At 36.3% G+C, this 24,242-nt stretch overlaps 1 protein-coding gene and 1 pseudogene across 18 annotated transcripts in view; both read right to left on the bottom strand.

The window, feature by feature from the left end:
* PTBP3 (polypyrimidine tract binding protein 3) overlaps positions 1–24,242 on the bottom strand; it is a 122,581-nt gene that overhangs the window by 56,090 nt on the left and 42,249 nt on the right. For 10 of the 18 annotated variants that reach the window (XM_025888626.2, XM_025888630.2, XM_025888623.2 and 7 more), the window contains 2 exons: positions 5,259–5,428; positions 1,290–1,436 (listed from right to left, as the gene is read on the bottom strand). In XM_025888626.2, the coding sequence (XP_025744411.1) occupies positions 1,290–1,436; positions 5,259–5,428 (317 nt within the window). Of the gene's footprint in view, positions 1–1,289; positions 1,437–5,258; positions 5,429–19,402; positions 19,558–24,242 lie in introns of all 18 variants that reach the window. The other 8 variants (XM_073876545.1, XM_073876543.1, XM_073876544.1 and 5 more) reach the window with 3 other exon arrangements.
* On the bottom strand, positions 9,181–14,074 carry LOC141369930 (ELL-associated factor 2 pseudogene; annotated as a pseudogene).

Raw genomic sequence — 24,242 nt, 5'->3', positions numbered from 1 at the left:
CTCCTGTCTCTCTGTCAAATAAATAAATAAAATGTTTAAAAAAAAATTTTAAAAGAAAATCATGACGTAATTTTACCTTTATTGTCATAAAACAATATCCATGACACATTATACAGAAAAAATAACCTTTCAAAACATTAGGATTACAATGATGTAAAATTATATACATAGACAATCATACACCTGAATAGAGAAGGGGTACACACCAAACCGTTAGCAAAATGTTAGCTAATTAGCTCTCTTTGGATAACTGGATTGTTTTCGATGTTGTTATTTTTTACTTTTCTAGATGGTTTGAATGTTTTACCATGAGAATGTATGCTATTTTGAATTTTTAAGTCAGTTTTTGATTTAAAAAAGTCTAATACCTAAAAAGTTTAGTATCTAACATCTCATTTACTAAGTTTATATAGGTTATTATATATCATTAATATCTCTTAGAACAAGTTAAGGATTATGCCCAGAAGTTATTGTTTTAAAAATGTGGAAAACTGTAATTTAACTCAGTAGCTTGTACCATAATGACTTCCAACACAGAATCAAAGAGCTGGAGGAGTTCTTTTGCCTAGTGCAAGAGTATAGGGGCCAAACTTGCTCTTAACATAGTAAAAAACCTCTTTCCTGCTTTGTGGATTAATTTTTCTACCCTTAAGTAACTTCAAATTACTATTTTGGCTACTACATATCAACCTGGAGAGACACAGAAAAAGTCAACATGAACTATATCAAAATAAAAACTGAAAAATTAGGTTAGAGATGTTGATATTCTACATTCCACATTCATCTAGAAGAGTCAAAATTCATTTAATGACCATTTCTATGCAAATTCTCATTAACATTTTAAATGTTAAGTTCAGTTACTTAACATCACAACAGAAACTTCACTCAAATTCTTAACGCCTCTATTATATATTCTGTACATTCTGTAAAAAGTTCCTTTTAGATCTGAAATTTTAAGAGATAGATAAGAATATGTTTTTTCTTTTACTCATTAAGTTTCAAGGGAAAACTAACACAATTCCTAATACCATAACTTCAAACCTATTTCTAAGTAGTATACTTAAGCCTTCATGTAAGAATTTACACACACAATCTTTACTAATCTTTACACGCATCCCAACATGAAGGAAATCACATGATTTTTTTCCCTCTGAAAAATAGAAAGTTAATTTTCTATTAAAAAATTTTCTATTATAAAAATTAAATTTTATATTATATATATAATATATATATAATATATTATACTATGTGTTCTTGTAACTAATTTTTAAAATGCCTTTAATACTTACAGCTTGATTAGGTAGATTGTCAGTCTTAAGTTCTCTGTGGTTGGAATACTGAATAAAAACAGGCTGGCTTCGAAGGTGAGGAGTAACAGGAGTGTAATAATTCACCATAGTAACAGCAGCTTCCTCAGAAGCCATTTCTAAGAAAGCCTGCAATAAACACAAGAAAGCAAAGTGAAAGCTCATGTTTTGAAAGACAGCTAAGACCTATGAAAAAACTTTTCCTTCAAAGTGTATCACTGATGTTAACTGAAAACACATTTGAAAAGTTGGGTTCAATAAAGGATTTGGGACTGGGAAATTTGCCAGGTGAATAAATGATTTCATGTGGTTTTTGGTTTTTTTTTGTTTTTCTAAAATCTAGAAATAATTAAAAACGCAAAAATAAAGGTGAGCATCAGCACTGTAAATGGATGCTTTCAGGGGTTGGATTTAATAGCTCTTTCCTAAACAAAAACTTCTCCAAGATGCGGGGGGCGGTGGAAGGGGGGGAATAATGATTTACTCTCCTTTACCGTCTACTAAACAGCTGTTTATGATACAATTAAGTTTATGATGCAATTAAAAAGAGCATTCAGGTGCAAAAGCTCAATTGTTCAAATTAGGGAAATGAGAAAACTTCCTACATTAAGTCAATATTGATTTGAGTCATTCAAGTGACTTTTTTTGAGATCTGTGTTAAAAAATACAGAGGGACGCCTGGGTGGCTCAGTCGGTTAAGCATCTGCCTTCGGCTCAGGTCATGATCCCAGAGTCCTGGGATCTAGTCCCGCATGGGGCTCCTTGCTTGGCGGGGAGCTTGCTTCTCCCTCTGCCTGCCGCTCCCCCTGCTTGCGTGCACTCCCACTCTCTCTTTCTGACAAATAAATAAAATCTTAAAAAAAAAAAAATTTAGAGACATCAGGCCCAAAATGATGTCACCTATACTAAGCCAAAGTCACCAAACCAAGACTTAATACCAAACAATTATAGTTTCAACCTCTCCCGAGTGGAATCTTAAACGATCCATCTGGAAGCACCTGGTCAGCACCAGTGAGGTTATCTGCCTAAGAGACCCCCACCATCCCTAAAGGAAGGTGACCTTGCCTGACAAAATTCACTCTGCTAGTAACGTCCTTGTCTCACCCTATTCTGCCTATAAAAGTCTTTCATTTTGCACTGTTCTTTATAGCTCCTTTCCATCTGCTAGATGGATGGTGCCCAATTCATGAACTGCTGAATAGAGCCAATAAAATCTTTAAAATTTACTCAACTGAATTTCATCTTTTAATATCTGCAATCATTGTACTAATATCAGATATTTGAAAAATAATACAGGGAGAGCTGAGATGGAAGAAGATCCTTGGGACTTATGTCTTACTCTATATATGGCTTCTTCTGGCTATCAAAACTCCTGAAACTTGTGTGACAGGTTTTGCCACCCTATCTTAATGGTTAGTTAGGAAGATGAAATAGTAACCATTCTGACCCCTCAGAACTACCTGTAAGAACATCTCAAATCTGAAATGCAAGAAGAACCCTTGATCCCAATCAATGCAAATTTCTAGTTAGACAATTCTTTCTCACAACAGAGCAAGTGTACAGTAACCACTTCAAATTATGCATAAAACATTTACAATTTATTTATAAAAATATGTATTTATTAACAACAAAATTTCCTGAGCACAGAAAATGGCAAATATCTATAAATCAATTTATTTGTTTATAGTTATATTACTTGTTAAGTGTTTCTATTTGGCAAACATTCCAGTAAAGGAATATTAACTTGACAAATGTTAAATGTGATGCTTAACTATATCAATCAAATGTCACAACTGAATCAATTAAATGCTTTAACGAACTAACAATATTCTATGAGGTAATGTTAGCCACATGACAGTCGATCAAGTATCATTAATTAATCCACAATAGATAAAATTTCACTATCTTCAAGGAATAAATGTCCACATGCAATTTAAAAACACTATCCAAATGTATCAGTAATATACTTTTACTAGTTTTTCTAAGAGGTTAAAAATGACAAAGGTAACCAAAACAGCTATAGCAATACTTTCTATCTGGTTTTTAATCATCTTTTCAACAAAGAAGTTGTAAACTGTTTGCTAATAATATTCACTATATGGGGGGAAGAGTATCTTTCTGAAAACTCCTTCAAAAATGCAAAGAACTAAACTCAATGTCTAACAGTCACACAAAAGAAAAGCTAAACGTCTTTGGAATACATGATTTTTGTTATAGAAAATTTTTCCTGAAAGTATATACAACCTAAAAATTCATACGTAAAAATAAATTTTTCCACATGGAGCCCAGTAAAAGAATTATTTAGGTTTTCCCAAAGTATCCAGAGAAATCCATTTCCATAAGGGGTGGAGAAAAAAACCAAAATTCACTACCCACAGAAAGGCTGGTGCAAATATCCCCCAGGCTGCCCTCAACACTCTACCTCTAAGTACCATAGGAGAGATTATACCTACAAGTAGTTCTAATGGCTAACATGACACTCTCTTGTTAAAGTATATTACTAACAAAATATTTTCTAAACAGGATTTACGATCCAAAGATAAGCAATTAACCTAACAGTCAGCACTACAGATAAATAATAAATACAGAACCAATGGTAGAGACAAAGACAAAGTGTGATGTTGCCTGCTGCCCCTCATAAACATTTGACAGAATGTACAGGATACAGTACATGAAACATGATAATGTACATGATATATATACATGATAAATCTCACAGCCATTAGACTTCGCCAAGTTGGCTCTTTTAAAACTACGCAAACCACACTATTCTCAATAGTGGCAATTGAGTTAAAGATCCAAGTGCATGTACTATCTCCAAAAGATGCACGATGTGTAAACACAACAAAAGTTGAATACTAAGACATGTTATTTAACCTCTCCAGATTTAAATAACTTCATCTGAATTAAATGGGAATGTTTATTTTGTTTACTAAAGGACCAGAATCTTCCAATCTCTTTCATATCCAACATGTATCAATCTATTTATAAATCTATTTATAATGTATCTTAAACTTATTTATGAAAATTCTAAGAAACAGGGATTTATCACAATGTATTACACAATGTCTAGGGCCTAAATTTGTTGTCCTCCTCTTATAGCAATGCTCAGTATAAAAGGTTTTCAGGAAAACCAAAAACTGGGAAAGAACTAAAGAATTCATCCTAGTGGGGTCTAAGCTGGAACAAGAAAGCAGATTGTTCAAATTAACATGAAAAGTATTGTATTTTTGTCATGGTCACCACAAAAGCAAGTTTCCTTATTCACCTTAAGAAAAGCCTATTAACTTCTGAAATGAAAAACTTCTAACAGTCTCTTTGGAATTATTAAAGAAACTGTATGTTAATTCTACAACTAAAATATACTATACATTTCTATAAAGATTTTGGAAAACTTAAATATTCTTTTTTTTTAAGATTTTATTTATTTATTTCAGAGAGAGAATGAGAGATAGAAAGCACGCGAGGGAAGAGGGTCAGAGGGAGAAGCAGACTCCCTGCTGAGCAGGAAGCCCAATGTGGGACTCGATCCCGGGACTCCAGGATCATGACCTGAGCCGAAGGCAGTCGCTTAACGAACTGAGCCACCCAGGCGCCCAGGAAACTTAAATATTCTTTAATTGCCAAATAAGGTATAACTTATATCCTCTCTCTCTGTCTTGGTCTTCTGATAACCAAAGGATATTTTCATAAACTATTTTGTAACTAAGAATATAAAATGTTTTTTGTTAAGGAAGAAAAGGACAAGTCACTGAATAAGAGATAATTCTATGTCTGTGTTAATATTTTTGTTTGTTGCTTCCTGTCACGCACACAAAAGATTCTACTGAAAAAACTACTTATGTAAAGCAAATAAAATTTAGAAAAAACAGAAAAGTTCAAGAAAATAAGTGATCTTTAACACTAATACCCAGAGTAATCACTGTGGTTCAATCTTTAAACATTACATACCTGGCTTTTTCCTTTCAACATCAAAAGATTAGTAACTTTGCCAAATGGTAGACCTAATGATATGACCTCTGCTTCGGTGACATCACTTGGAATTTTGCGAAGATGGAGAACACGGGAAGGCGAACAGGGAGGTCTATCTCCTTTAAATTTCTTGTTGTCATTCCCATTAGCTAAAAAAATATAAGATTTTTTGAAATTACTGAAACTATTTTAGGTTGACATACTACATTAACCCTACTGTCACGTTTCATCCTCCAATAGTTTTAGTTTTTGAAATTCAGGACACTATGGGCTGTATCAGGGAAGAGAAGGAAAGTGGAAAACCATCCACCTTCAATGAATAGGTGTTTTTGTTTTTTCACTGCAAGTATTAAATTTGTTAAAAATTCAAGTCTGATTTTTAACTTCAAGGAAAACATTGGATAAATAAATTACGTTTTTAGAGGTATCTCATACCTCTAAATAGTACCTCTAAAGAGTCAACTATTTGTTGTGAGTAGAGAACAATGTTTAGGTCTCTAATGTATTTTTATTTATTTTTATTTTTATTTTAAGATTTATTTATTTGACAGAGAGAGACACAGCAAGAGAGGGAACACAAGCAGGGGGAGAGGGAGAGGGAGAAGCAGGCCTCCTGCGGAGCAGGGAGCCCGATGCGGGGTTTGATCCTAGGACCCTGGGATCATGACTGGAGCCGAAGGCAGACACTTAACGACTGAGCCACCCAGGCGCCCTCTAATGTATTTTTAAAGATTTTTTCCTAATTATTAGTTCTAGTGCTAAATAAATAAGAATAACTTTTAGTAAAGATTATAAAAGAAATTTTATATTTACTACATCCTGAGGGGATTTGGATTTGAGCTGTATCAAATTAACTTTATTTCTTAGGCATTATGTTTTTACTAATCTTTTTATGAAGTGTTTTTTTAGAAGCTAAACTGTGGTTTCCTAATACAATCTTATTACTAATTATGTTGCAGTAGGTCTTAACATAAGCATCATCTTGTTAGAAATGCAAATTTTCAGCCCTACCCCAGACCTACTAAATCAAAAGCTTGGGGTGGGACCCAGTAACCTATGTTTTAACAAGCCCTCCAGATGCTTTCGATGCAATCTGAAGTTTGAGAACCACTGCTGCACAATAAAGAAATCCATTGGCCCAGTTTACAGCTAAATTTTATTTAAATCCTTTTAACACTGACAATAACTAGAACTGACAAGCCTGTAAATGAATACTCAAATTTATGTACATAAGATTCAGAAATGTTTTTCCCCAAAAATAGCACCATGTATGACTGAATGAATGCAAATTATCTGAAAGCCCTGAGTTTCATTACAGTGGGTTTTTTTAAATGCTAAATAGTACCATACTTAGCACTATTAGGAGTAAAATACAATCTTTCCAAATGCCTAAAATTATCATTTTTCCAAACATTAATGGAACTTTGCAAACAAATAACATGAAGACCACATAAAAATTATATGGCAATATTCTGTACCCATATCTGTGGCCCAGAACTCAACTTGCTTACAAGTGGGTAGGTTGACTTAATAACCCAAGCCAGCACTCACTCCCAAATTTTCTGTTCATGAATGCAGGCAGCATCGTACCCAGACCCCGAAGACTATCAATTCCTATAGGGCCTTAGTGGCTGTGCCTGTATATAGCAAATGCCTAGCAAGACTGCAAATAACAGGCAGTCAAATATTTATTCAAATAAACCTGGGAAGCAAGAGATTCTTTTCCCTCCTCTCAATCACCCAGAAATACTGATTTTTCCCTCCAAAATGACTGATTACATTTTTCATGTCCACTCTCGATGTCACTAAGTTCACCTATGATCTTCCCCCTTCTATTCTGCCTTCCTCTAGCCTTACTCCCCCTCTACCGTCACTCAGATCTAACATCTTACCAACCAAACTAAAATAGTGTATCACATCACTATTCTGCTTTAAACACCCTGATGGGCTTCCAACCACCTAGAATGTCCCTTAGTTTCTAGTTTTCACTTATACTGCCTCATCTGAGTTGACAATATATCTGAGATAAATCTTACTAATTTTAACAGATGAAGAGACTGGTCCAGAGAATAAATGATTTTTGTACATAGTTAGCAAGTGTAAAAAGTGTCATTCAAACTAAAGTTTAAAGGTAATATTTTTTAGCACAAAAATCTCAAAATGTCTTACCATTCCTAGAAAAAAGCAAGCAACTTGATACTGACATAAATTTTCAAAGTATGTGCAGATTTATGTGGATTATAATGGTAACACTGTCACGAAATCAGAACCCTACATATCATGTTCTAGATAGGAGCAAAAAGGCACGGGGTGTGCCCTTTTGCACCCTCCTGGTAGGCCTAGATGGCCAGACAACAATACTATCATCTTGTACTTTCGTAACCAGTACAAGGTGTTAAAAAACTGGAAAAACATCCTAAAAGCAACAGGATTTTATCAATTTACCCAGAATATTCCAAAACAAATGAACATTTAGAAGGTTGTTTCTTTAACAGAGGTTTTAATCATTACCTGTGTAAGTAAAAATGAATGCCTATATATGCTATTTGAGCTCGTGTTAGACTATCAAATAAAGACCTATGGTAAGGGACACCTGGGTGGCTCAGTTGGTTAAGTGTCTGCCTTCGGCTCAGGTCATGATGTCAGGGTCCTGGGATCGAGCCCTGCATCTGGCTCCCTGCTCAGCGGAGAGCCTGCTTCTCCCTCTCCCTGCCGCTCTGCCTACTTGTGCTCTCTGTCAAATAAATAAATAAATAAAATCTTAAAAAAAAAAAAAAACCATGGTAACAAATTTTTATCGAGAAATATGCATTAGGGGTGCCTGGGTGGCTCAGTCAGTTAAGCGTCTACCTTCGGCTCAGGTCATGATCCTAAGGGTTCTGGGATCGAGCCCCCCATCAGGCTTGCTTGGTGGGGAGCCTGCTTCTCCCTCTGCCTCTCCCCCTGGCTTGTGCGCACACTCTCTCTCTTTCAAATAAATAAATAAGATCTTAAAAAAAAAAAAGAAATATGCAATTATAGAAACCCACCATTTTAGGCTAATTGCTCTGAATTATAAAAGTGCCTGAACTATGTTAAGAGCATGGGCTATTAAATCAGACAACCTGTTCTAACCACGTTACCTGGCATAGCTGAGCCTCAAATTCTTTTCCAGTCAAATGAATATAATAACAAGACTATTTTGAAAATTAAATTAGATAACATAAATACTAGATGTAGGGGCACCTACATCTTGGAGGGTCGCTCAGTGAGTTAAGCATCTGCCTTCCGCTCAGGTCATGATCCCAGGGTCCTGAGATGGAGCCCCACATCAGGCACCCTGCTCAGCAGGGAGTCTGCTTCTTCCTCTCCCTTTGCCCCGCCCCTGCTCATGCTCTTGCTCGCACTCTTGCTCGAACTTATCTCTGTCTCTCAAACAATAAAAAATCTTTAAATACTAGGTCTAATGCCTAGCATATACTAATCAATAATATGTTTCGATTTTCTTAGGAAGGACTATTTTACCTGGAAGTGATGTTCTTTCTACCTTTTTGGTATTAAAATGAAGACCATAGGTGACAGTGACTTTTTTCTCTTGATGTGCTTACTTAGCAAAATTTAAGACATTGCTCAAAATTAACTAAAAATTTTATTATTCTATGAAATCTAAAAATCTAAGAACTACTCATCTAGATGACCCCAGAAAAGGTTATAGCCAAAGACTTGATGAATATAATAATCTGAAAATGGAAAATATATAAACAATCACATGGCCATGATTTACTAAAAGTCAAAGGAAACAAGGAAATTCTAATGTATTAAATACATGACTCTGAAGAATTACTCTGTACAAAATACTTTAGAGACTTCCCAAAAATTTTATTATGAAAATCAGCATTCAAAATACTTAGCTTGCAAAAAATCTTGATTTTATTAAACAATATATTGAAAACTACTGAATGCCTGCTACATATTAGGTTACAAAGGAAATAAGTAGAAGAGTCTTTTTTTTTTTTTAAACCATGGGCATTTTTATAAATCAACTGTTTTGACATTTCATAATTGGGAGACAAGCAGTGTTTTAAAACAGAGCATTGAACTTGAACTCTAGAATACCTGATCTGCTACTTGTTAACTAACAATATGTGGGCAAGTTACCTAACGTGTTTTCTCATCTGTAAAGCCTAATAAATGGAAATGCTGGTACTTTAAAAAGGCCAAAAATATAACATCAACTGAAAATTCTGAATGAAATTTAATTTCTTTTATCATCAAAAGTTAAGATACATTTTCTTCAGTATTAGGAATCTTGATTCTTAACATAAAATATCATGTCTTATAAATTTTATATTATAAATATAAGCTGAATGTTTCTTCAATCATCACTGCCACTTCCTGATTCACTCAGGTGCAAATCATTTCTTAAACTATTCATCAGAAGGCCATTGTTGTCATGAGATCTATTCTGGCCGGCATCTGTATCAGGAATCTTGCAATGTGGCATGGCAGACATGGCAGGATGTCCTGAGATATAATCCTCTGGATCAGAAGGAGAGGATCTACACTCTTCATCGTCTGAATCACTGGAACTATCCTCACTACTTGAAGATGATGAACTTTTGGAATCCGATGAACTATCACAACTACTCATCTGTCCATTAGACTAACTTCTGCCTTCAGTTCTCTCTCAATATCATCCATTGGAGATGCTGGGGACATTTTGTCTTCAGATGGAGACTGTTTCACAAGATGGGGAGTCCCGGCTAAAGTCTGCATTTGTTGCTGCCATTGCTCTCAACGATACTGAAGTTTACGACTTCCTTCAACTCTTGTTCTTTTTACAGTGGTGTTGCTGCTGAGTTTTTCCAGTCAGCATTCTCCAGTGTCATGGTTAATAATTAAAATGCATTCCTTTAAGTAAGGTTTCTCTGAACCTTTGAAAACAGTTACTGGTGGAGTTGAACCCTCTATATCTGGCACAGTTATTGTCACCTGTTCACCTTTGCCGACTGCAAGCTCTCCTTCACAGGAAGTGTCAATAGAAATAGAAGCAGGTTTGAAGTCATAGTGTACAGTGTGGAAGGCGCAGCGTGGCTGCTTCTCGAAACTCTCGTCTAACGTGAGAACCCGCTTGTGACGGTCCACGTGCAAGGGTCCCGCTGCTCCATTCATCATTATTCTCCCGCTGTGACTTGGCCTTGGCCACCTGCGCTCACTCCCATCTGCCACCTCATCCTGAAGCAGCTGCATTTGCTGTGGCCCGGGCAGCCAGCAGACTCCAGAAGAGTCTTTTTAAAATTCATATATTCCCATCTCAAAACTGGAGAAATCCACGAAGAAAACTATCCTAGAAATATGGATCTTTTTATTTTTTTAAAGATTATTTATTAATTTGAGAGAGAGAGAGAGAGCACAAGCAGGGGGAGAGCAGAGGGAGAGGGAGAAGTAGGCTCCCCGCTAAGCAGAGAGCTGGATGCAGGGCTCGATCTCAGGAACCTGAGATCATAACCTGAATCGAAGGCAGACGCTTAACCAACTGAGCCACCCAGGCGCCCCCAATATGGATCTTTTTAAAAATGCAACTTTATTAGGTTATACTTTAGATATAAAATCCACCTACATTTTAAATGCAGTATGACAACTTTTGACAAATGTATATACCCATATGACAGCAAAAATCAAGATATAGAACATTTCCACCATCTCCAAAAGTTCCCTGGTGCTCCTTTGTAGTCGGTCCTCCCTCCAAAACCCCCACCTCCTCAAGCTAAACATGTACCATATGACACTACCATACTGTCTTAATTACTATAGCTTTAGAGCGATTCTTTTTTCTTTTTTAAATTGTTAATTTTTTTTTTTTTTTAGTAATCTCTACACCCAAAGTGGAGCTTGAACTCACAACCTTGAGATCAAAAGTCAAATGCTCTTCCAACCGAGCCAGCCCCTTTATAACCATTCTTGAAATCAGGTACTTATCTGGGGGAGAATTCACATCATAACAGTTTTGAGTCATCCAAAACATATACATCATGATTTCTCTCTGCATTTATTTAGGCCTTCTTTAATTTCCTTTAAGAACGTTCTGTGGTTTTCAGTGTAATGGTCTTACACATATTCCTGACCCTGTATCCTGCAACCTTAGTAATTCTTTAGAATTTCCTACATATACAGCTTTATTCCTTACTTTGCAACATGTATGCCTTTGTTTTTCTTTTTAGTATTTTATTTATTTATTTGTCAGAAACAGAGAGAGAGAGCACAAGCAGGGGGAACGGCAGGCAGAGCAGGCAGAGGGAGAAGCAGACTCCCCACTGAACAAGGGGCCCGATGTGGGACTTGATCCCAGGACCCTGAGATCATGACCTGAGCTGAAGGCAGACGTTTAACTGACTAAGCCACCCAGGTGTCCCTGCCTTTTATTTCTTATTCTAGTTTTATTGACCTGGCTAGAACTTCTTGTACAAAGTTGAAAAGAAATAATGAGATTGGACATACTTGCATCACAGTGGATTTCAGCGGATAGGATTCCTTTACACCGTTAGGTATGATGTAGTTTCATACCTTTATCAGGGTAAACAGGTTCCCTTCTATTCCTAGGTGGCTGAGGGTCTTGTTTACCATAAATATAAACTGAATTTTTCAAATGTCATCGCAGGATATATTAAGATGATCATAAAGTTTTTCTCTTTATTCTGTTAATAGAGTATGTTGCACTAATTTTCAAAAGGTAAACCACTTTGTATTTTTGGAATAATTCTGACTTGGTCATGATATATGATCTCCTTTCCAAAGATATACAGCTGAATTTAATTTAACGCATTCTAAATATTATTTTGGGGTCCATTTTCATGAAGGATATTAATCTGCAGTTTTCTTTCCCCTCCTGTATCAAAGGTAATACTAACTCCATAAAATTAAGTGTTCTTCTCTTCTATATTCTGAAAGAATTTGTGTAGCACTTGTATTATTATTTCCTTAAATAAAGCCATGAGGTCTTTCTTTCTCAATTTGATTTTTAAAACAGGTATAGAGTTATTTGGGTTTTCTAGCCATTTTGCATCAGTTGTGGTACTTTGTATCTTTCAAGAATTTGTCCACTTCTAAACTGAATGAATGCCTGTTCATTCATTTTATTGGCTTAAATTGTTCATAATACTTTCTTAATCTCTGTCTTAGCCTGCTTAGGATACTATAACCAAATACAACAGACAGGGTGGTTTAACAATAGAAATTTACTTTCTCATAGTTCTGGAGATTAGAAGTCCAAAATTAAGGTGCCAGCATTTCACTTTCTAACAAGGACTCTTTTCCTGGCTTACAGACAAGGCACCTTTTCAGTGCCCTCACATGGCAGGGATGGAGGCAAGAGCAAGCTCTCTGGTATCTCTTTGTAAGGACACTAATTCCATTATGAGGGCTCCAACTCCAACGCTCCATTTCCACATACCCACAATGAAGATTGGGCCTTACACACATGAATTTGGGAGATATACAAACATTCAGTCCGTAACACTAGCCTTTTAATATATAGAAGCATTCTTGATGTTGGTAATTTCTCTCATTTTTTTGGTCTACCTAGAAGTTTATCAGTTTTATTGACCTATAAAAAAACAACTATTGGTTTCATTATTTTTTCTTACTGCTTGTTTTCTATGTCCTTAATCTAAGCTCCTCATATTTAATATTTTCGTCCTATTTACTTGGGAGTTTAACTTGCTTTTCTCTGCTATGCTTAGAAGTGTAGATAATTCATTTTATATCTTTTTCTTTTTTTTTAATGCTTTATTTATTCATGAGACTCAGAGAGAGAGAGAGAGAAGCAGAGGCACAGGGAGAAGCAGGCTCCCCACCTAGCAGGGAGCCCGATGCAGGGCTCGATCCCAGGACCCCAGGATCATGACCTGAGCCGAAGGCAGACGCTTAACCATCTGAGCCACCCAGGCGCCCCATACCTTTTTCTTTCCTAATATAAACATTTAAAGCTGTAAGTTTCCTTCTAAGAACAGTTCTAGCTGCAGCCTTCAAAGTTTAGTAAATTGTGTTTTCATTTTAATTCAATTCAAAATATTTTCTAATTTCCTTTGTGACATATTTGATGCATGGTTAAGTGTTACCTTTTTTTATAAGTAATTCGGAAAATTTCCCCCATATATTGATGATTATACTTTTTTGATTTCTAATATAATTTTAATGAAGTAAGAGAACTAACTCTACATAATTTTAATGCATTCACCTTTATTGAGACTTGTTTTGGGATCCAAATATAGCCTATCTTGGTGACTATTTCATGTGAACTTAAAAAAATGTGTATTCTAATAGTGTTACAGAAACCGTTCCATTGTCAATTAAAACAAGCTGGTTGTTAGTGTTCAAAACGTCTATATTAGGGGATGTACAAACTTTTTCTTAAAGGGCTACATAAATATTTTAGGCTTTGTGAGACATATAATCTCTGTTGCATCTATTTAACTCTACAGTGGTAGCACGGAAGCACCCATAGGTATGTAAATAAAGGAGTGTGCCTGGGTTCAAATAGAGTTTTATGTATAAACACTGAAATTTCTATTTCATATAAGCTTCATGTATCTCAGAATATTGTTCTTTGTTTTATTTTTTCACAATTTAAAAATGTAAAAATCAGTCTTAGGTCACACAGAATATAAAAATGGGCAAATAAGACAGATTTGGCCCACATGTCACAGTCTGTCAGCCCGTTCTGTGTCCTGATTTTCTATTTACTATGTTACCAATTACTGAGATAGAAGTTTTGAAATCTCCAGCTATAACTGTGAATTTGTCTATTTATTTAGTTCTATTAGCTCTGTAATTGTGTATATATATATAACAATTTATATATTTATATATTAATTATATTGATTATAAATAAAAATTACATATTATAAATAAAAATCATGCTAAATATAAAATTCTATGCATTGCAAATAAAAATCATACTTTATATATTTTTATATATTATTATATATTAAAATTATATGTATATTTTCAAGGTATATATACACTTACCAAGAAATACAAATAAATACAATGGAACACAAAATGATAAATAAAATGAAGTATTAAAAAAATGGCCTAAAGAAAGTTAGGAAACAAAGAATAAATGGGACAAATAGAAAACAAATAGCAAGACGGCAGGCTCAGAACCAACCGGGTCAAATAATTTTATTAAGTGGAAATGGCAAAAGATTCCAAATAAAAGGCAAAGTTTATCAGTCTGATAAAAGACGCAATTATATGATGTGAAGAAGAAATCCATTTTTTTAAAAAAGATTTTATGTATTTATTTGACAGAGACAGTGTGAAAGATGGAACACAAGCAGGGGAGTGGGAGAGGGAGAAGCAGGCTTCCCACGGAGCAGGGAGCCCAATATGGGGCTCGATCCCAGGACCCTGAGATCATGACCTGAGCCGAAGGCAGACGCTTAACAACTGAGACACTCAGGTGCCCCAGAAATCCATTTTTTTTAAAAGTTTTATTTTTAGGTAATCTCTACATCCAATGTGGGGCTTGAACTCACAACCCCAAGACCAAGAATCACATGCTCTACTGACTGAGCCAGCCAAGTGTCCCAGAAGAAATTCATTTTAAATATAAATCTCAGGTTCAAAGTAAAAGGAATGAAAAAAGATAAATATGTAAACAGTAATCATAATAAAGCTGAGTGGCTGTACCAGTATTGAACAAAGTAGACTTCAGGAAAAGGAATATTACCAGGGATGAAGAGACATTTCATAATAAATCAATTTTTCAAGAAAAGAGAATATGTCATGCATAAATGAAACATATAAACATAAAAGGCAGATAATCTCTGCTTTTTAACTGGAATCTTTATACTCTTTGTTTACTTTTGTTTAAGTGACTGCACTGGGGATAAATCATCAATATGCATCTTTAACTTGCCACAGTCCACCTTCAAATGATAAAACCTAGGTATAATGTAAGAACTTTTCAAAGTATATGTCTACTTCCCTCATCAAAACCTTTCTGTTACCGTCTTTTATTTTACTTTTCACATATGCTATAACCCCCCAAATATATTACTATTATCTTACTTTAAATAGTCAATTATCTTTTTTCTTTTTACATCATGTTTTATACACTTAACCTATCTTTTTTTTTTTAAAGATTTTATTTATTTATTTGTCAGAGAGAGCACGCACACAAGCAGGGGAAGCAGCAGGCAGAGGGAGAAGCAGGCTCCCGATGCGGGACTCGATCCCAGGAGCCCGGGATCATGACTTGAGCCAAAGGCAGATGCTTAACCAACTGAGCCACCCAGGCATCCCTTAATATATCCTTTTTTTTTTTTTTTAAGACTCCCCATCGAGCAGGGAGTGCAAAGCGGGGCCCAACCCTAAGACCCTGGGATCATGACCCAAACCAAAGGCAAACACCTAACCAACTGAGCCACCCAGGCGCCCCAACACTTAATGTATCTTGTAGACCTTTCCATAGAGAGGAATCTATACTTTTTTCCCCTTTCTTTCCTTCTTTTTACTGTAGTAAAATCACATAGCAAAATTCAATATCCTAACCATTTTCAAATATAGAATTCAGTGGTATTAAACATTCATAATGTTGTGCAGCTATCACCACCATCCATTTCAGTAACTCTTTTCATCACATAAAACTGAAATTCTATACTCATTAAACAGTAACTCCTTCCTATTTCCCTCTTCCTCCAGCCCCTGGCAACCACCATTCTACTCCGTGTCTCTATGACTTCGAGTACTCACACTTCCTTTTGTGCATATTCTACAGCTATTTTCTTTGTAGTTACCATGGGGATTATACTTCATATCTTCAAGTTATAACACTCTAATCTGAATTTATGCCAGCTTATCTTCAGTAATATATAAAAACTGTTCCTTTACACCTCTATCCCCAACTCTTTCTGTTGCTGATGTCACAATACTATAACCTTATACACATGTGCCCCAAAACACGAACTAAAAATTCTTTTAAATGCATTAGTCTCCTAAATTACATGGGAAAAAATGTAGAGCTACAAATAAGTCACATGCTAGTTTTTATATTAGTAACATTTTTAAAAATGCAGCTCTTGTGAAAGACCTGTACTTTGAAAACTATAAAACACTGATAAAAGAAATGGAAGGGAACACAAAGAAATGGAAAGGCATTCCATGCTCATAGACTGGAAGAACAAATACTGTTAAAATGTCTATACTACCCAAAGCAATCTACACATTTAATGCAGTCCCTATCAAAATACCAACAGCAGTTTTCACAGAACTAGAACAAAAACAATCCTCTAAAATCTGGTATGGAACCACCAAAGACCCCAAACAGCCAAAGCAATATTGAAAAAGAAAAGTAAAGCTGGAGATATCACAATTCCAGACTTCAAGTTATATTACAAAGCTGTAGTAATGAAAACACTATGGTACTGGCACAAAAACTGACATACAGATCAATGGAACAGAAGAGAAAACCCAGAAATAAACCCACAACCATATGGTCAATTAATCTTTGACAAAGCAGTAAAGAATATCCAATGGGAAAAAAAAGAATCTCTTCAACAAATGGTGTTGGGAGAACTGGACAGCAACATGCAAAAGGATGAAACTGGCCCACTTTCTTTCACAACACACAAAAATAAAGTCAAAACGGATTAAAGACCTAAATGTGAGGCCTGAAACCATAAAAATTCTAGAAGACAACACAAACAGTAACTTCTTGGATATCAGCTGTAGCAAATTCTTTCTAGGTATGTCTACTGAGGCATGGGAAACAAAAGAAAAAATAAATTACTGGTACTAAAGCAAAATCAAGCTTCTGCACAGCAAAGTAAACAATCAACAAAACTAAAAGACAACCTACAAAATGGGAGAAGATATTTACAAATGACATATCCAATAAAGGGTTAGTATCCAAAATATATAAAGAACTTATAAAGCTCAACACCTAACAAACAAATAATCCAATTAAAAAATGAGTAGAAGACATGAACAGACATTTCTTCCAAGGAAGACATGCAGATGGTCAACAGAGAGGAAAAGATGCTCATCATCATTTACCATCAGGGAAATGCAAATCAAAACTACGAGATATCACCTCACACCTGTCAGAATGGCTAAAATCAGTAACCCAAGAAAGAATAGGTTTTGGTGACGATGTGCAGAAAAAGGAACCATCACGCACTGTTGGTGGGGTATCATATGGTATTTCTTGTTTTCTATCTTGCTTAGCATAATACTCTCTAGCACCATCCATGTCATTGCAAATGGCAATATTTCATTTTTTTATGGCTGAATAATATTCCATTCCATATGTGCGTGTGTGTGTGTATACACACCACATCTTTTTTAAGACTTTACTTGAGAGTGAGTGAGAGAGCGTGCGCGCACACGAGTGGGGGGAGGGGCAAAAGGAGAAGGGGGAGGGGAGAGAGGGAGAAGCAGACTCCCCACTGAGCAGGGAGCCCAACATGGGGCTCAATCCAGGACTGCGGGATTATGACCTGAGCCGAAGGCAGATGCTTAACCAACTGAGCCACCCAGGTGCCCTTTAGGATCTCTACCTCGAACATGGGGCTTGAACTCACAACCCCAAGATCAGAAGTCACACATTCCACCAATCGAGACAGCCAGGCACCCTTTTTTTTTTCTTAATCTGTGATTGGACTTTAGAGTCAAGTGTGTTACACACAAATGATCTATTTTTTTAAATCAAATTTATTTAAACTAAAACACAAACAAAGACACTTTTGAAGGACAGTTTTGCCAAATACAGGACTAAAAAAAAATTTAAATCTTCATTCTTTTAGGCCCACTGCTTTCTGGCCCCCAAAGTTCCTGATGAGAAACACGCTCATATTCTTATTGAGGATCCTTTGTATTTGCTGAGTTGATTCTCTCTTTTGGCTTTCAAAATTCTTTGTCTATGGAAAGTCTGATTATAATGTGCCTCATGTGGGTCTCCTTGAGTTCACCTTACTTGGAGCTCATTAAGCTTCCTGGATGTTTATACTCATGTTTTTCATCAAATTTGGGGCTGTGGTGGAACACCTGGCTGGCTCAGTCAGTGGAGCATCCGACTCTTGATCTAAGGGTTGTGTAACTTCAAGCCCCATGTTGGCTGAAGTGATTACTTAAAAATGCAATCTTTATTGGAGTGCCTCGGTGGCTCAGTTGGTTAAGCATCTGACTTCTTGGTTTTGACTCAGGCATGGCTCATGGGATTGAGCCCTGAATCGGGCTCTGCACTCAATGGGGAGTCTGCTTCAAGATTCTATCCCTCTATCCCTCCACCCACTTGGCACACACTCTCCCTCTCTAAAATAAATAAATCTTTAAAATAAAATCTTTATTAAAAAATAATGTGGGACTGTGGTAACTCTGGAAATCAGATTCTTCCCCTTCTTCAGGGTCTTCTAAGTTTTTGTTACTGTTTTTTGTTTTTTTGATTGTTGTAAGCTATCTCTGTACCAGCCTTGGGTTTATGTAAATTTACGATCTTCTCTGGTTTCTTTTGAGCCTTCTCCCAGGCATGTACTATCACTTTCTAATCTTCCCTATAGATGCAGTCGTTTTTTTAATATCTCACTCCCAAAAAGGGTGAAAGAGGAAAAATGAAGGGAGAGGGAAAGAGTGCCAGCTCTTTGAATTCACTATAAGTCATAGGAGGAGGGGGGGAGTTGGCTACAATAGGAGGAGATGCAAAGACAATGGCTGCCTGCCTCTTTGTCTGCAACTGTGCGCTCAGAAGAAGCAATTAACAAACAGAACACAGATTCCTGAAAATTAAGAAGACATGGTCATTTCTAACCATGTTGGCTCCCTCAAGCTATTTATAAGCTGCTTCTGGAACATGTACGTAGCTACTGGGGGGCACCTGTGTGGCTCAGTCGGTTAAGTGTCTGTCTTTGGCTCAAGTCATGATCCCAGGGTCCTGAGATGGAGCCCCGCATTGGGCTCCCTGCTCATCGGGGCGCCTGCTTCTCCCTCTCCCCCTCCACCCAGTCCCCCACCCCCCTCCCCCAGCTCATGCTTTCTCTTTCTCTCTCTCCCAAATAAATAAAATCTTAAAAAAAAAAGAGGAGAGGATGGGTGGCTGCTACAGTGCTAAGAGCTGAAATTGACCAAAATTAAACACAATTTACCTTCTAAGTCTTCCTCTGGAACAACTTGCAAGCTTTCAATAGATTCCAGAGTTCCAAATTACAGAAAGAGTCTGTCAGTGCAATTGTTGTCTAGGTAGGGAGTCAGATTCCTGGTGCTTCTTACTCCACTATTCCCAGAATCCTCCTTCAATTATCTTAAATTTACAAAACAAAACAAAACAAAACAAAAAAAAAAGGAGGGAGAAGTCATATATCCACTTTGTGGATATTTACCATTTTGTACAGACCCAAGTTTCCAGCTGGTGTCATTTTCCTCAAGTCTGAAGAATTTCCTTCACCATTTCATGTAACAGACATCTGTTACTGACAAATGCTCTCAGCTCTTGTATGCCTCAAAGAAAGTTTGATTTTAACTTCATTTTTGAAACTTTAAATGGATATAGATGATTATATTTATTTTTAGCACTTTAAAGATGTTACTCTGTTGTCTTCTTGCTTACAGTTCAGACATAAAATTTTGTATTCTTACCTTTGTTCTACTGAATAAAATGGAACTTTTTTCCCTCTGGCTATTTTTAAGATTTGTTTTGCATTCCTGGTTTTCAAGAATGTGATTATGATGAGCCTTGGTGAGGTTTTCATTGTATTTATCCTGCTTGTGGTTCATTGAACTTCTTAGTTATGTGGCTTTATAGATTCTACTATATTTGGAATATTTTCAGTCATTATTTCTTCAGGTATATATACTTCCCTGCCCCCATCTTCCTTTCTGGGACCTGAATTACACACATGTTTGGACCACCTGATTTTTTTCTATAGTTTACTGAAGACTCTGTTTAGTTCTTTCTCAATCCTTTTTGGTCTGTGTGCTTTAGTCTTCTTTCTATCTATCTATCTATTTATTTAGGATTTTATTTTTAAGTAATCTCTCCACTCAATGTGGGGCTTGAACTCACAACCCAGAGATCAAGAGTCATGTGCTCCACTAAGCCAGCCAGGTCCCCCCGCACTGCTGTCTTTAAATTGACTTATCATTTATTCCGCAGAACAAGTGCGATTAATGCCATGCCATGTGTTTTTTAGACATATTCTTATCTTTAGAAGTTCCATTTTTCTCCTTATTACGCTAACAGTTTAAATCCTTAAACATACTTTTAATAACCATTTCGAAGTCCAAATCTGCTAATTTCATTATCTCTGCCATCTCCTAGGTCTCTTTTCTTTTTTTAAGGTTTTACTTATTTATTTGGGGTGGGAGAGAGAGCGCACGAACGCATGCGCATGCATGCACAAGAGCAGAGGAAGACACAGGGGCAGGGAGAGGAAGAGGGAAAGAATCCCAAGCAGACTCCACTCTGAGTGTGGAGCCCAATGTGAGGTTTGATCTCCCAACCCTGAGACCATGACCTGAACTGAAACCAAGAGTTGGACACTCAACTGACTGAGCCACCCAGGTGCCCCATCTAGGTCTCTTTCTGTTGACTGATTTTCCTCCTGGTTATGGGTCACAGTTTGTGGTTCTTTCCATGTTTGGCAATTTTTGATTGAACAGTCAACACTGTGAGCACTAGAATTTGTTTTATTCCTTTAATGTGCCAGATTCTTTTCTGGAAAAAAAGGTACTTTCAGATCAGGCAATTGTTTTAGAGCTTGTTTTTAAGCTTTGTTAGAGTAGGTTTAGAGTAGCCTTTATGTTAGAGCTGGTGTACTGTTATTGGTAAGGCATGTGTGGCTTACTACTTGGCAACAGATTCAAAAGGAGATTTCTGGAGCACTTTTCTCACAGAGCTCCCTTCTTTTCCATACACTGCTTCCATAGCTCCCAGTTGCCTCAGCCTTCCCAAACTTGGATCTCTGTCTCTTAACTCAGCAATTCTGCCATGTTTGCCTGGGATCCCCAGGCAATCTTACATAGTCCAGATAGTCCAGAAAAAATGCCAGGGTGATTACAGGGCTCACCTCATTTGTTTACTTTTATCTGAAATCATAGTCCTGCATAAAATAAAGGCTGCTTTATTTAAATAACTGCTCATGTAAAAAGTCTAACTGTAGAAATTCCAAAACTGGAATGGTGACATACAAAGTTATCAGTGACTCAGGTTCTACTTGTCTTTCTGTTAGGGTGCGGCCCTCATCCTCATCACCTAAGATGGAAGCTGGATAAAAGAGGAAAATTGCAACCATGTAGAAACGTTCCAGAAGTAGTTTCTATAACTTCCACTTGTATCTCATTAGCCAGGACTTAAACACATGTCCACACTTAGGTATAAGGAAGACTGGAAAGTAGCTATTTAATTTGGGAGGCAATATGCCCAGATAAAAATTAGTGTTGGCACTAAAGAAAACAGAAAAGTATTAGGGTACACAATAGTCTCTACCATAATTCCTAAGATTGAATTTAAAAAGAGAAATATACAATTCATGAAGAAACATGTAAAACATTTTCATAATTATCAAAGGACATAAAATTAAGACCTACAAACATGAGATCACAGGTCAGGTTCCCAGAAGGAAAGGCACAACTGTGCTTATCACCAATTCCATTTGATGTCTTTGCAGTAAAACCACAAATGTGTAATTCTGAATTAATTTAACTTGAGAAATTTCTTCTCCATGTGTAAAGTAACAGTTTAATATGTTGATCCCATTAATAGAACTTTGCCAGCAGCTAAATTATAACAGTTTTATCACCATCTGCTAACAATGAAAAATCAGTTATTACCCAATAATGACTGAATGTTGAATCATTTCAATGGAATAAAAATAAAGCTTTTGGGAAGTCATTCCATCAAAAGTGAAATATCTAAAACTAATGAAAACTGAGTTTTAAAAAAGTCCTACATTAAAGGGGTGTCTGGGTAGCTCACTCTGTTAAGCATCTGACTCAATTTTGGCTCAGGTCATGATCTCAGCTCAGGTCATGATAGGGTCGTGAGATTGAGCCCCAAGTCAGGCTCCGTGCTGGGCATGGAGCCTGCTTAAGATTCTTTCTCTCTCCCCCTCTGCCCTCCTTCCTCCCTCTCAAAAAAAAAAAAAAAAAGTTCTACATTAAAGATCAACTTTTTGTGAGGTAATAATACAAACAGAAGTTTTGGTGCAACAGTGTCATGATAAAAATACTGTTCTGGGCGCCTGGGTGGCTCAGTTGGTTAAGCGACTGCCTTCGCCTCAGGTCATGATCCTGGAGTCCCGGGATCGAGTCCCGCATCGGGCTCCCTGCTCGGCGGGGAGTCTGCTTCTCCCTCTGACCCTCTCCCCTCTCACGCTCTCTCTCTATCTCATTCTCTCTCTCAAATAAATAAATAAAATCTTTAAAAAAAAAAAAAATACTGTTCTGACAGTCCTATGGGGCAGACGTGTACCTGCAATTGGTTTGGTACATACATAACTCCTTTACCAAACAAGCAATATTCTACTAACAGAGAGATACTATAGTCATCAAATTTTAGAAATTATTTTTAAATCCACATTTAGATTAAATGAACCACAAAAAATTTGTGATAAGATTATACTGAATACCAAAAAGGTCCTTCAGCATAACAGGACACCTGACTCTTTCACCTACCCATTACCAATGTGATTTTTAAAATTTCTGTATCTTTGAAAAACTACCTCACGCAGGGATTAAAAACTCTTTTGTAAATGAGCCCTAAAACCTTTCTCCCCAAATTTGTTCAAAATCAACTAGGAATCTTTATTATAGTCAAAGAATGGAACACCTAAATCTTGAAATTTTAGTGCTTTTAGAAATTTGCAAATATTAGATTAAATAACAAAAATATTTTTGCTGTATAAGTGACCTCAAAAAAAAGTGAAATTTCCCGATGTCATGTCAACAGCCAAGCCCCTCAGTGAAAGCAAACTAAAATTAGAAATTTCCCATCAAGAAAAAACAAAAGAGAAATCTCATTTTTCAAACGTGTTTAAAAAAGAAGCCTATCTCTGTTCAGATTCTGATGGGAAAATGTGAATGTTTGGATTCTGAATTTTCTCTTCCTTTGGTATAAGAATCTCCAAGGCAATAAAATTAACATATACATTAGAACATGTTAGGGGCCGGTGATACCTTAGAAAGTCTAGCAGAGCAAACACAAAACACCTTAGAGATTCTCACAGAAGAAAAAAACAATTAAGCTAAAAATTATGACTCACACAAGGAAAAACACTAGACTATAAGCAAATATTTAATAGAAGGATTAAAGAGCACATTAGACAAAGCTGAACAGAGAATGAGTCAATCAGAAAACCATTTTAAGGAAATTATCCAAAATATAGGACCTCAAGGAGAAAGACATGACAATGAATGTATGAGGTTAAAACAAATGCAGGCCTGAATGAAAAGGTCCTATACATGTCTAACTTGAGTTTCAGGAGGAGGCAGTTCTGGGAAGAGCTGGGTCACTCCTAAGCAGGATAAATGAAAGTAAGTCTCCAGCAATAGTCCTCAACACTGGCTGACCCTTAGATTATCAACTAAGAAGCTTTAAAAATAAACAAAAAACACTGCCTAGACCTCCACTGCCCACTCCCCGACCCCGAAATTTTAGAATTGGTGTGGGGTAGGTCAAGGTATCTATATTTTCCTCAAAGTTCCCAAGCTATTTTAGTGAGCATCCTGGATGTTGAGAACTTGTGATCCATACCTACAAATAGCTAGTTAAACCACTGAACAAAAATAAAGAGAAAAATGTTTAAAAATAACTAAAGAGAAGTAATTTTACCTACAAAGTAATAACCAAGACTGACAACAGACTTCTAAACAACAGAAGCCAAAAGAATAATAGAACAGTACCTTGGATGTGTTAAGAGAAAACAACTGTCAACCTAAAATTCAAAATAGCTAACTAACATTGAATAGTGATAATGAAATAGACATTTT

Source organism: Callorhinus ursinus, unplaced genomic scaffold (genome assembly GCF_003265705.2).
Source record: "Callorhinus ursinus isolate GAN/ISIS: 27379988/994484 unplaced genomic scaffold, GSC_fseal_2.0 scaffold24, whole genome shotgun sequence".
NCBI classification, from domain to species: Eukaryota; Metazoa; Chordata; class Mammalia; order Carnivora; family Otariidae; genus Callorhinus; species Callorhinus ursinus.
Note: the sequence above shows the minus strand (reverse complement) of the source record. Positions and strands in the feature narration are given on the sequence as shown.